This window comes from Pristiophorus japonicus, chromosome 3 (genome assembly GCF_044704955.1).
Source record: "Pristiophorus japonicus isolate sPriJap1 chromosome 3, sPriJap1.hap1, whole genome shotgun sequence".
Classification (NCBI taxonomy): Eukaryota; Metazoa; Chordata; class Chondrichthyes; family Pristiophoridae; genus Pristiophorus; species Pristiophorus japonicus.
Window position 1 is genome coordinate 56,624,970 of NC_091979.1, and position 12,434 is coordinate 56,637,403.

Here is a 12,434-nt window from a genome sequence, read left to right on the forward strand (position 1 = left end):
AGGCCGAAACTTGACCCCTTAGTACCTGAGCCATGTCCTCTGTCTCCACAATAAGATCTCCTTTCTGGTTTCTAAACAGCCCCACCCTTCCTTTGACTAATTTGTTGCTAGTTATATGTTTATAAAAGATTTTTGGGTTAGCCACTAATCCATTCTCACTCCCTTTGCTCCTCTTATTTCCTTTTTTCAGTTCTCCCCTGCACCTTTTGTATTCAGCTTTGCTTCTCGACTGAATTTTGAGCCCGACATTTTTCTTTTGAGGACTTGGGTGTTTGTCCTGCATTTAAGCTGCTGTGCTCTTCATATTGTGGAATGTATTGGGTCTACCACAAATGAGAACTGTGTTCATTCCACATGTTTCTTTGGGAAGACTTGCTACAATTGATCAGAGGAAAAGAACTTCACATTGCAGAACTGTATCTCAGTGATGGATAAAAGTGGGAGTGGTTTGAAGTAATTTCTGTACCAAAAATATACTAGTTTCAATGGGCCCAAGTTTCGGGCCGCGCCTAGAACGGCGCAGCCACGACCTGGACGCCCGTTTTTCGCGCCACAAAGTGCACCTAAAGAAAACTTCCAGATTCTCCGGCTCCCTGCTGGTCTTCTGGCCCTCGGTGCGGTGCAGCACAAGCTGTGGGGGGCGGAGCTAGGTCCCTGCGCTGAAAACAGTGCCGGAGCCTCTGCACATGCGCACTACAGTAGGCGCGCATGTGCAGTAGCTCCAGGCACCCAAAACTGTGTGGGAGGGGCCCAAAGCATGCAGTCCTTAGCCCTGGCCCAATGGCTTCACTGGGGCTGCGTGAATAAGGCTCCTCCCACGGCCAGCTCCTGCTTCCTCCCGACCCGACTCGACTCCCGCTTCCCCCCTGCCCCCGGACCGGACCCGACCCGCGCTCCCAGCCCCCCCCGACCCGAACCGAACCGACCTCCCTCCCACCACCCCCCCGGCCCGACCAGCGCTCCCTCCCCCCCACCCCCCCGGACTGGACCCGACCCAACCTGACCTCCCTTCCCCCGCCCCCGACACGAACCTCCCTCCCTCCTCCCTCCCCCCCGACCTGACCCGTGCTCCCGACTGCCCCCGCCCCCGGACCGGCCCCGACCCGATCAGGTACCCACGCTCCCGACCCCGGACCCGACCCGACCCAATGCCACCTACCTGTAAATCTGGTGCTGGGGACGGGCCCTGCCCGAAGTCTTGGGTCCGGCCGCCGGGCCCAGCCCGTTCAGCCTCCCCCCCTCCCCCCATTCAGCCTCCCCCCCCCCGTTCAGCCTCCCCCCTTCTCCTTCCCCCCTTCGCCTTTCCCCCTTTCTCCTTCCCCCCTTCTTCTCTCCCCCCTTCTTCTCTCCCCCATCCCCTCCTCCTCCTCTTCCCCTTCTCCCCCCCTTCCTCTCCTCCCCCTCCCCTTCTCCCCCTTCCTTCCCCTTCTCCTTCTCCTTCTCCCCCCCTTCCCCTTCTCCCCCCTTCCCCTTCTCCCCCCTTCCCCTTCTCCTCCTCCCCTACTTCTCTCCCCCCTTCTCCCTTCTCCCTCCCACCGCCATCACTCCCCCTTCCCTCCCTCGCCCTCTGCCTCCCTCCCTCCCCTCCCCCTGCCCCCTCTCTCTCCCTCTACCCCCCCCCTCCCCTCCCCTCACTGTCAGAAACACAGACACTAACAGACAGAGTGAGAGACACACACAGACAGACAGAGAGATAGAGACACTGACAGAGACACACTGTGGGCTGGGGGGGGGGGGGGGGGGGCACGCTGTTGGAGGGCTCCTGGTGCTGCAGTCGGAAAGTAAAAAATGTTTTATTTATTGATTTAAAAAAAATAATAATTTCTTATTAATTTTTTTTGATTGATTTATTGGTTGATTTATTGATGCTTTTATCATTTATTATTGATGATGGCTCTTTATTTGTAAAACTGAAGTGTTTAATGTTTGTAAACTTCCCTTTAAACCCCCCCCCACCCACCATTCCCTACGCCTGATTTGTAACCTACGCCTGATTTTCTAAAGTGTAGACAAGGTTTTTTCGAACGTACAAAAATCTTCACTTACTCCATTCTAAGTTAGTTTGGAGTAAGTTTTCACTGCCGAAACTTTGAAAACAGGCGCTCGTGGCCGGACATGCCCCCTTTTGAAAAAAAAATTCTGTTCCAAAGTGAAACTGTTCTAACTGACTAGAACTGGAGCAAACTAAATGCCGGAAATTTGAATTTCTAAGATTCTACACCAGTTGCTCCAAAAAAATCAGGAGCAACTGAGGCCGAAACTTGGGCCCATTATTTTTAGCTCAATAATGCATAATGGTGCTAAAAGTAATTTGGAAAATATTTTGTTAAAAAGTTACCGATCAAAGCACAGCACAATTTCTGCGCTCACTGGAGAAAAGTAGTAAACAAATCATCACCAAAGCAATTTTGGCAAAATAGTATCATTAGATTTCATCATGCAATATAAAATGTGCTATATTCACATGTACTTGATTTGTACCACATGCAGTATAATCTTTATTGCAATATATTCCAGTAAAACCCACATTTTCCATTGAAAATAAAAAAGCACAAAGATTAAAAAACATATTGCACATAGCCAATTGCTGTAATAATCTTTTCTTCTGCCTGTATTTTCCAAAATATTTCATCCCATGCAATCTGTGGTCTGGCAAGAAACCTCCAGGTTGAAGAAACTGCTAATGACATATTTCATGTCATGACAATTCCTAAAACATATGGGTATTATTAAAAATTAAATATGATAGGGATGTAGGATAATCATAGCCAATTAAGTTAGTTTTACAATACAAACAGAACTAAAACAGAGTTACAAGTTACTCAAAGATGAGAAATTGCATTACTGGAGTGAAAACAAGCACTAGAAATTGGAATTATAAAGATCTTATAGATTACAAAATTCTATTAATTCATGATACAGGACATTACAAATGATGCTTTAAAACAGTTTTCTATGTGACAATTTACTGTCAGATTGGTAAAAAATATATACTGAACCTCAAACACTTCCAGGATGATTTTCCAGGTGTTGATCTATTTTTGATTGCCCACTGACCTCTGGAAATAACTGTGCAGACCAAATGAGAGTAATTTCGTTCATGCTATCAGTGGGTCACCTCACCCACCAATGGCACTCTGCCCACAATGTTCCAATAGTTGCTGCCAGTAAGAACGATCCACTGCTGACAGTGCAGACTCTAAATGTTACTCTCAAAAAGTTGTCTACTGTTGAGTCAGTTTACACTGTTGTTTTTAAATTTACAGTGAAAATACTAATGAAATGTGTGTAATTCCAATTAAAGTGCACCACACTGCAGTGCTCAATTACTTAACGAGCCTGAGCAAATCTTGCCATTAGCTCAGCTCAGGCATCAATACTATCTCGATTAGACGAGAGAACAACAAGATGGCTGTTGCTCCGAACAGCCGTCACCATCCCTTCTGATGATGAATGGAAGTCTCAGAGAAGACTACTTCAGAGGGAAGGACCATAAGCTCACAACTGGGATTCATGCAGCACATAATTAGGTTGAGGCTCTCTCAGAGGAGTTTACTGAATCGTGTCAAATGATAGCAGCTGTTGTAGCTATAACTTTGGAAGTGTACAATGCCCACCTGCAGTCAAGATGTGACTGATGTACTGTTTGAGGGGGTCACGGACTCGTCATTTACAGAGGTGGGAAGCAATTTTGGAGAGACAGCAACATTTCGATGCTTTTGATGTATTTCCCAAGATCTTATGTATCATTGACTCTATGAAGATATAGCATAGAATGGGAAAAGTTAATTAAACTATTAAGCATGCTGTTTAAGAGACCACATACAGTCTATTGTAACATGGTTAATACTCTGTTTATTAAGCTTGAAGATAAAGTTCTGTCTGATAATTTAAATTCCAGAATATTTATCCATCGCAACCATTCAATCACACTTACTGACTTTAACAGACAATAGGGGAGAAATTTGTCCCTATTTTTCCCATTTTCTATGCAGGATCAAAAAGGACCAATTTCAGGGTGAAATTGAACCGATCTCCAAGGGTGCCTGAAATACGTCTGATGCCATTTTGGGTCGGTTGATAGTCATTCTAATTCTCCGCTCCACTCTCACTCTGGCCTCTCTGTCCTTGACCTTACAACGTTCCAACGAATCTCACCATAAGCTCGAGGAACAGCACCTCATCTTTTGATTAGGCACTTTACAGCCTTCTGGACTCAACTTATTTAATTACTCCTGCCTTCCACCCTATCACAGATCTTCCCTTTTGTTCTTTCCTCCCCTCCCCCTTTTCCTGCCTCCGCACTTGCTTAAAATCGGTTACATCTCTAACTGTTTCCAGTTCTGGCAGAAGGTCACCGACCTGAAAAGTTAACTCTGTTTCCTTCTCCACAGATGCTGTTTGACCTGTTTAGTATTTCCAGCGCTTTCTGTTTTTATTTCAGATTTCCAACATCCGCAATATTTTGTTTTCGAACATTCAGACCTCCCTGGCTGCCTTCGAAAACAGGTGGCAGGACCCTTGAATATGTTAATGAGGTATCTAATATATGTTTAGAGGCCTTGCGATGATATTCTTTGGCACCAAGTGGAGCTGGCAGCGGGCCTGGTTTGCTCAGTTTTTTGGATTGTAATGCGGCCTAATCAATGGTCCTTAAAGAGTCTGCCATGCAAAAGTTAATTCAATCTTATTAATCTTACTTCTTTGTGGAACCAGGGGGAATAGGAGTGCTCCTCCAGGCTGCACAGCACTGCCAAGGGCTGATGCCTACCTGCATTAGCCCCCTTCTCATTCTCTTCCCCACTATCCAGAGCTTACCTGATGAATGCTTATCTGACGAGGCAACTGGCCGAAACTGGAATGAAGCATTTGGATAACGGATAACCCCCGGGTTGATCTCTTCAGGCACGCATTGTTTCGTGCCCATAGTTGGCCGCTAAACAATTTCTACCCTAATACCCCCCACTCCATGTACTTCGACCTCTGACCCCAACCACGCAGAAACCATCATGTTTCATTGAATATTTGATCATCTCATGTGGAAATCTGAGCACACAAGGCCAATCTCATTATGAGGATTAATTGCAACTGCTTTTGTTCAAATCAACATGCAAGTGGTTGGTCCTCCACAATGAAGGATCTTGCACATGAATGCAGAGTATCAGAGATCAATGCATAAATCTTTCATTCTCAGCCACCTATGGCATTTGAATATTCTGACTGACTAAAAGGTTGGTGGTTGAGAGACATACACTAAGGCCTGAAAATGGAGCTCATGTTCCCAGTAAATAATCCACAGATGTTGGTAGAATATGGGACAGCTCGGCACAAAAAAGAACATGCTCCATGATGAAGCAAACCATTGGCATTCTTGTCTGCTGCATTAACAGCTCAGGATGGGGTAAAATGAACAAGCACAAGAATATGGTTTGATGTACAATCTTTTTCATCTGCTTTTCCCTTTTCAAATGCAGTATTCCCATTTTTATTCCTGTTATCTAAACTTGCTGTTCCCCTTTGCCTAACCAGAAGTACAGATAACAGAGGGTATGTTGGCACAGATGATGATTTCATCCATTCATCAGTTTTATGGATCTATCATGTGTACTCAACAAAGTTCAACCATGGTTTTGGATACCTAGCAGCTAAAGACTAGGTTTCAATTAGTTTTCTTACAATAGAATTGTTATGAATGTAATGTGGACTCTGGTGTTGATGTGTTCATTTGATTTGTTTTCTGCCTTATGGATTAGAGAGATGTGTGTCTGAGGTAAAAATTGCAGCTTTCCTGACTACCATTTCTTTCACAATGATTGACACCTCAGCAGCAGTGAAATGGACTTTTATGGTTGCTATATGAGTTGAAGCTCTGAAATTTCTTGATCAGCACACATGGATCGGTCTCTGGTTTATCTCTGATCAGGGTCCAAAGGCTTTTCTTCCTGTTTGTGTTTGATCTGCTAAACTGACAATCTAAGAGAAATCTGCAATGCTTATCCACCTTGGTAGGAAGAATAGAAAAGCAGAGTATTATTTAAATGGAGCGAGACTACAGAATGCTGTGATACAGGAAGATCTGGGTGTCCTCGTACATGAAACACAAACATTTAGCATACATGTACAGCAAGTAATTAGGAAGGCAAATGGAATGTTGGCCTTTATTGCAAGGGGGATGGAGTATAAAAGCAGAGAAGTCCTGCTACATCTGTACAGGGCATTGGTGGTCTCCTTATTTAAGGAGGGATATACTTGCATTCGAGGCAGTTCAGAGAAGGTTCACTGGGTTGATTCCTGAGATGAAATGGTTGTCTTATGAGGAAAGGTTGAGCAGGTTGGACCTATACTCATTGGAGTTTAGAAGAATAAGAGGTGATCTTATTGAATCATATAAAATTCTGAGGTGGCTTGACAGGGTAGATGCAGAGAGGATGTTTCCATTTGTGGGGGAATCTAAACCTAGAAAGCATAGTTTCAGAATAAGGGGTCATCCATTTAAGATGGAGATGAGGAGGAATTTCTTCTCTCAGAAAGTCGTGAATCTTTGGAATTCTCTACCCCAGAGAGCTGTGGAGGCTGAGTCATTGAATATATTCTCGGTGGAGATAGACAGATTCTTGTACTATAGGGGAGTCAAGGGTTATGGGGAACAGGCAGAAAAGTGGAGTTGAGATCAAGGTCAGATCAGTCATGATCTTATTAAATGGCGGAGCAGGCACGAGGGGCCAAATGGCCTACTCCCGCTCCTATTTCTTATGTTCTTATGTTCTTCTACATTTGTAAATGATTTATTTTACACAAATACTTCCTTCATTTAAAATCCTAATTTCTGATGGCTAGAAAAATCACCCCAATAAGATTAAATAGACAGTAAGAAGCAGAAAATATTTAGTCACATCACCATTCTATATGAAAAATCTATTTTGTAGCTGGGTAGTACTGGTTGCATAAATCCGACCTAGCGTATCCTACACCCCATCCTTGACAGGGTACATTGAAGCCTGGAGTGATTCATTCAATATTTTGATAAATTTATACACATCATAAAAGGAGTTGTAAAGAGGTGCAGGTGCGACTCGTAGAACATTTGGTTCCCGCTTGTCAGACTGTGGGAAAAGGGGAAATACAATATATTATTTTACATGAATAAATAAAGTTGATGAGTTTAAAGCAATGAATAGTTTCGGAAATTGCTAGATATTATCTTTCACTTTCATTCAATTTCTAGAGAGTTTAAGAAATTGCTAGATATTATCTTTTACTTTCATTCAATTTCTAGACATGACTGCATGCTCCTTTGCCCAATGGACACAAATAAAAACATTTAGGGGAGAGAGTCAAAATGGGAGCTTTGTGACACATGTGTGCTTTAGTCAGATACTCTTCCCTTTCTCGATGATATAGCTTATCTTGAGCCAAACCTTTGAGTTTTGCTGGAAGAAATAGCAGAGACTGGGAGGGAAATTAGAGAATGCATTACAATGTATTACATTCATGATTTCTCAGATAATTTTTATAGAAAGCTCCAAGTTGCACAAATCAAAAAGAAAATTAATATTAGGGAAGGGAGTGAGGAACCATTAAGCGTGGATGTCAAATAATGAGAAATACCACACATGCAATCTAATATTTTTCTTCATCGACCTGAACTGTTAACTCTGTTTCTCCCTCCACAGATGCTGCCTGACCTGCTATAAGTATTTCCAGCATGTTCTCTTTTTCATTCAGATTTCCAGTATTTTGCTTTTGTCACATTTTTCTTATTTCGTTAAACAATTGACTTATACCAGACAGTACAAAATAATTGAGCCAATCTCCGTGAATTAAATGTTAAGACCAGAGGGCTAATTTTAATTTGGAATAGGTTTTTGGTGGTAAACTGCTCCAGCTAGATCGGTACCCATTTAGCAGAGGGAGAAGGAGACTACAGCGATTTCAACTGCCAGGCCTCATTTAAATGCCGACAGTTTACTTCTTGTCTGAAATGGCTGTTGGCAAACAAAGATTGGCCAATCCTTGGTCGCTCGCCAACTTCCAAGTAAGTAGCAGGGAGGGGGTTTTGGGAGGTTCTCAACAGAGAAAAGGTGGCGGTGGGGGGTAGAGGGGGTTGGTGGGGAAATGGGTGGCAGTGGACAAGGAGTCCAGGACAGTGAAGCCATAGATCTTCTTGATAGGCCCAGAGGAACACTCCTGCGCTTCCGGGTCCCACAAATGAAAGTTTTAGACTTTAGCTGGGCTGAAGGGCCTCCTCTGTCTTCAGACCAGCTCCAAACCTGCTTCTGCCTAACGTGAAAGTTGTGGTGGCTTCCATGCTCAGGCCTCAGTTAAAACAGCATTGTGGTCCTTGGCATAATAGGACCCCGATCTGCATAAATCTATGAGGTTCCCACCTGCTTTAGGTGAGCGCCTATCTGCCTGCAAAACCCTGCAGGTTAATGCAGGGAATGGTGGGTATCTTAGTGAGTAAATAACCGATTTGTTTTTAACTGCTCAGTTTCTGCCAGATGAGTAGGGTTAAAATCGAACCCCTAGGTTTCAGTAAAGCACTCATCATCTGGAACCACCACACCAAGACAGCAATGGTCAATACATTACATTATGAATGCTTTAGAAATGCCACCAAGGGAAATGCTCCATATATTATCCTTTGAATTGGCACAGGTAGAATTGGTCTTCACTTTTCTTGATGACCAGTCATAAAGAGACATAATATAGATTTGCTAACTTCTGTTCAGTGGTGAATCTACAAGAGGTTTGCTTTCGTTGGAAACAAACTGTTGGAGAGACTGACAAATATCTTTGTTTTACCTATATAGAATGTTAATACTCTAAACATTAATGAAAGTGATTCTTCCTTTCATGTGAAGAAACAAGAGTGCGCTGGTAAAATGCCAACATCATGATTTGCTGAAACTCACACAATTTTAAGCAAAAGGACAAATGCACACACCATACTGCTCAAGGAACATGGATCAACCAAGCCTTCAGCTGTTCAACCTTGCATACCAATAGTTGCAAGCAAAGAATTAATTTTAAGCAAAAAAAATCATGGAAACGTTTACAGTGTTGCCACATCCTGAGAACAAATAACAAAAATGAAAATATGGTTTCAAATATACATACATTTGATTAAAAAAAACAAAATTCTAATTACCGCATGTTAGTAGCTGCCAGATAATTGGTTTGACTTTGGCAGTCCTTCTTAATGAATTTACAAAGTGAATTTCCTGCCAACTATAACAGGAGCTTTTAATGCGTCAAAGACAGAACTTAATTAAGTAAGATCTGTCAGCATGACAAGATACCCAAAATGTCACATTGCAGGAGGTTGTAATCAGAGATAAAGCACCATGTTTTTTCACTTAATAACATAGTCCTTCAAGGTGAAATTTTTCAAGATGTTTAAAGGGTTCTATGACAAAAGCAAGGAAATTGAGTTCAGTCAGGCATAGACTCTTCAGAACCAAGTCATTAAATGGAGGTTGTGCAGTGGTGTTTTATGCTGCCTTCTATTTGTAATCAGAGGTCCTATTTGTATGGGATCTGAAGGCCGCAGAACTAAAGTATCCTCACAAAATCATTAGAAAACCTGAATGGGATGGGAAATGAGTGCAAACAGAAGGAACAAAACAGGGATTATTATTCCAGGAATTGAGAGACTTCTTGACCAGGATCCTGCAACAAATCCTTTTGTTTTGAAGGAAAGCAATGAAATTAGTACAGGTGCAACTTCCCGAATCCGGAACTACGAAAACTGGAATTGTCCGAAAACCAGACATTTTGTGCATAGCTGATGGAGTTGTCCGGAATGCGGAATTATTGTCCGAAAACTGGATATTTTGTGCATTCCAGACGGAATTGTCCGGAGTAATTGTCCGAAATTTTTCAGGTGGCCAAGATGGCGACGTCAGGCAGAGAGGGATGAGGAAACTGGTAAAAAACACAGTGCCGGGGGGGCCACGGGCGGCTGGAATCGGCAGCGGTGAGAAGCATTGTGAATCGACAAGGGGCAAGGTTCGAAATCTGGCAAAACCCAAAATTCGGCACGGATACGGTCGAAGATTCCGGATTTCAGACTATTAGAAACAGAGAAACATAGAAAAATAGGTGCAGGAGTAGGCCATTCAGCCCTTCGAGCCTGCACCACCATTCAATAACATCATGGCTGATCATTCACCTCAGTATCCCTTTCCTGCTTTCCTTCCAAACCTCTTGATCCCCTTAGCCGTAAGGGTCATATCTAACCCACTCTTCAATATATCCAACGAACTGGCATCAACAACTCTCTGCGATAGAGAATTCCACAGGTTAACGACTCTCTGAGTAAAGAAGTTTCTCCTCCTCTCAGTCCTAAATGGCTTACCCCTTATCCTTAGGCTATGTCCCCTGGTTCTGGACTTCCCCAACATCAGGAACATTCTTCCTGCATCTAACCTGTCCAGTCCTGTCAGAATTTTATATGTTTCTATGAGATCCCTTCTCATCCTTCTAAACTCCAGTGAATACAGGGCCAGTCGATCCAGTCTCTCCTCATATGTCAGTCCTGCCATCCCGAGAATCAGTCTGGTGAACCTTTGCTGCGCTCCCTCAATAGCAAGAACGTCCTTCCTCAGATTAGGAGACCAAAACTGAACACAATATTCCAGGTGAGGCATCACGAAGGCACTGTACAACTGCAGTAAGACCTCCCTGCTCCTAAACTCAAATCTCCTAGCTATGAAGGCCAACATGCCATTTGCCTTCTTCACCGCCTGCTGTACTTGCATGCCAACTTTCAATGAATGATGTACCATGACACCCAGGTCTCGTTGCACCTCCCCTTTTCCTAATCTGCCGCCATTCAGATAATATTCTGCCTTCATGTTTTTGCCACCAAAGTGGTTAACCTCATATTTATCCACATTATACTGCATCTGCCATGCATTTGCCCACTCACCTAACCTGTCCAAGTCACCCTGCAGCCTCTTAGTGTCCTGCTCACAGCTAACACCGCCACCCAACTTAGTGTCATTTGCAAACTTGGAGATATTACACTCAATTCCTTCATCTAAATCATTAATGTATATTGTAAATAGCTGGGGTCCCAGCACTGAGCTCTGCTGCACCCCACTAGTCAGTGCCTGTCATTCTGAAAAGGACCCGTTCATCCGGACTCTCTACTTTCTGTCTGCCAACCAGTTCTCTATCCACGTCAGTACATTAATACGATGTGCTTTAATTTTGCACACCCATCTCTTCTGCGGGACCTTGTCAAAAGCCTTTTGAAAGTCCAAATACCCCACATCCACTGGTTCTCCCTTGTCCACTCTACCAGTTGCATCCTCAAAAAATTCTAGAAGATTTGTCAAGCATGATTTCCCTTTCATAAATCCATGCTGACTTGGACTGATCCTGTCACAGCTTTCCAAATGCGCTGCTATTCCATCTTTAATAATTGATTCCAACTTTTTCCTCACTACTGATTTCAGGCTAACCGGTCTATAATTACCCATTTTCTCACTCCCTCCTTTCTTAAAAAATGGTGTTACATTAGCTACCCCCCAGTCCATAGGAACTGATCCAGAGTCGATAGACTGTTGGAAAATGATCACTAATGCATCCACTATTTCTAGGGCTACTTCCTTAAGTACTCTGGGATGCAGACGATCAGACCCCAGGAATTTATCAGCCTTCAATCCCATCAATTTCCCTAACACAATTTTCCGCCTAATAAGGATTTCCTTCAGTTCTCATTCTCACTAGACCCTCGGTCCCCTAGTATTTCCGGAAGGTTATTTGTGTCTTCCTTCGTGAAGACAGAACCAAAGTATATGTTTAACTGGTCCGCCATTTCTTTGTTCCCCATTATAAATTCACCTGAATCTGACTGCAAGGGACCTATGTTTGTCCTCACTTATCTTTTTTCTTCACATAGCTATAGAAGCTTTTACAGTCAGTGTTTATGTTCCCAGCAAGCTTCCTCTCATATTCTATTTTCCCCCTCCGAAGTAAACCCTTTTTCCTCCTCTGCTGTATTATAAAATTCTTCCAGTCCTCAGGTTTGATGCTTTTTCTAGCCAATTTATATGCCTCTTCATTGGATTTAACACTATCTTTAATTTCCCTTGTTAACCACGGTTGAGCCACCTTCCCCGTTTCATTTTTACTCCAGACAGGGATGTACAATTGTTGCAGTTCATCCATGAGATCTTTAAATGCTTGCCATTTCCTATCCACCGTCAACCCTTTAAGTATCACTCGACAGTCTATTCTAGCCAATTCATGTCTCATACCATCGTAGTTAGCTTTCCTTAAATTCAGGACCCTAGTCTCTGAATTAACTGTGTCACTCTCCATCTTAATAAAGAATTCTTCCATATTATGGTTACTCTTCCCCGAGGGGCCTCGCACAACAAGATTGCTAATTATTCCTTTCTCATTACACATCATCCAGTCTA

The 12,434-nt window shown here is 43.1% G+C and overlaps 1 protein-coding gene across 1 annotated transcript in view; it reads right to left on the reverse strand.

The window, feature by feature from the left end:
• Positions 1-6,965: 6,965 nt before the first annotated feature.
• Positions 6,966-12,434, reverse strand: part of kynu (kynureninase) — a 295,567-nt gene continuing 290,098 nt past the window's right edge. Inside the window, exon 13 of the mRNA XM_070873566.1 lies at positions 6,966-7,103. Coding sequence (XP_070729667.1) covers positions 6,966-7,103 — 138 coding nt within the window. The remainder of the gene's footprint in view (positions 7,104-12,434) is intronic.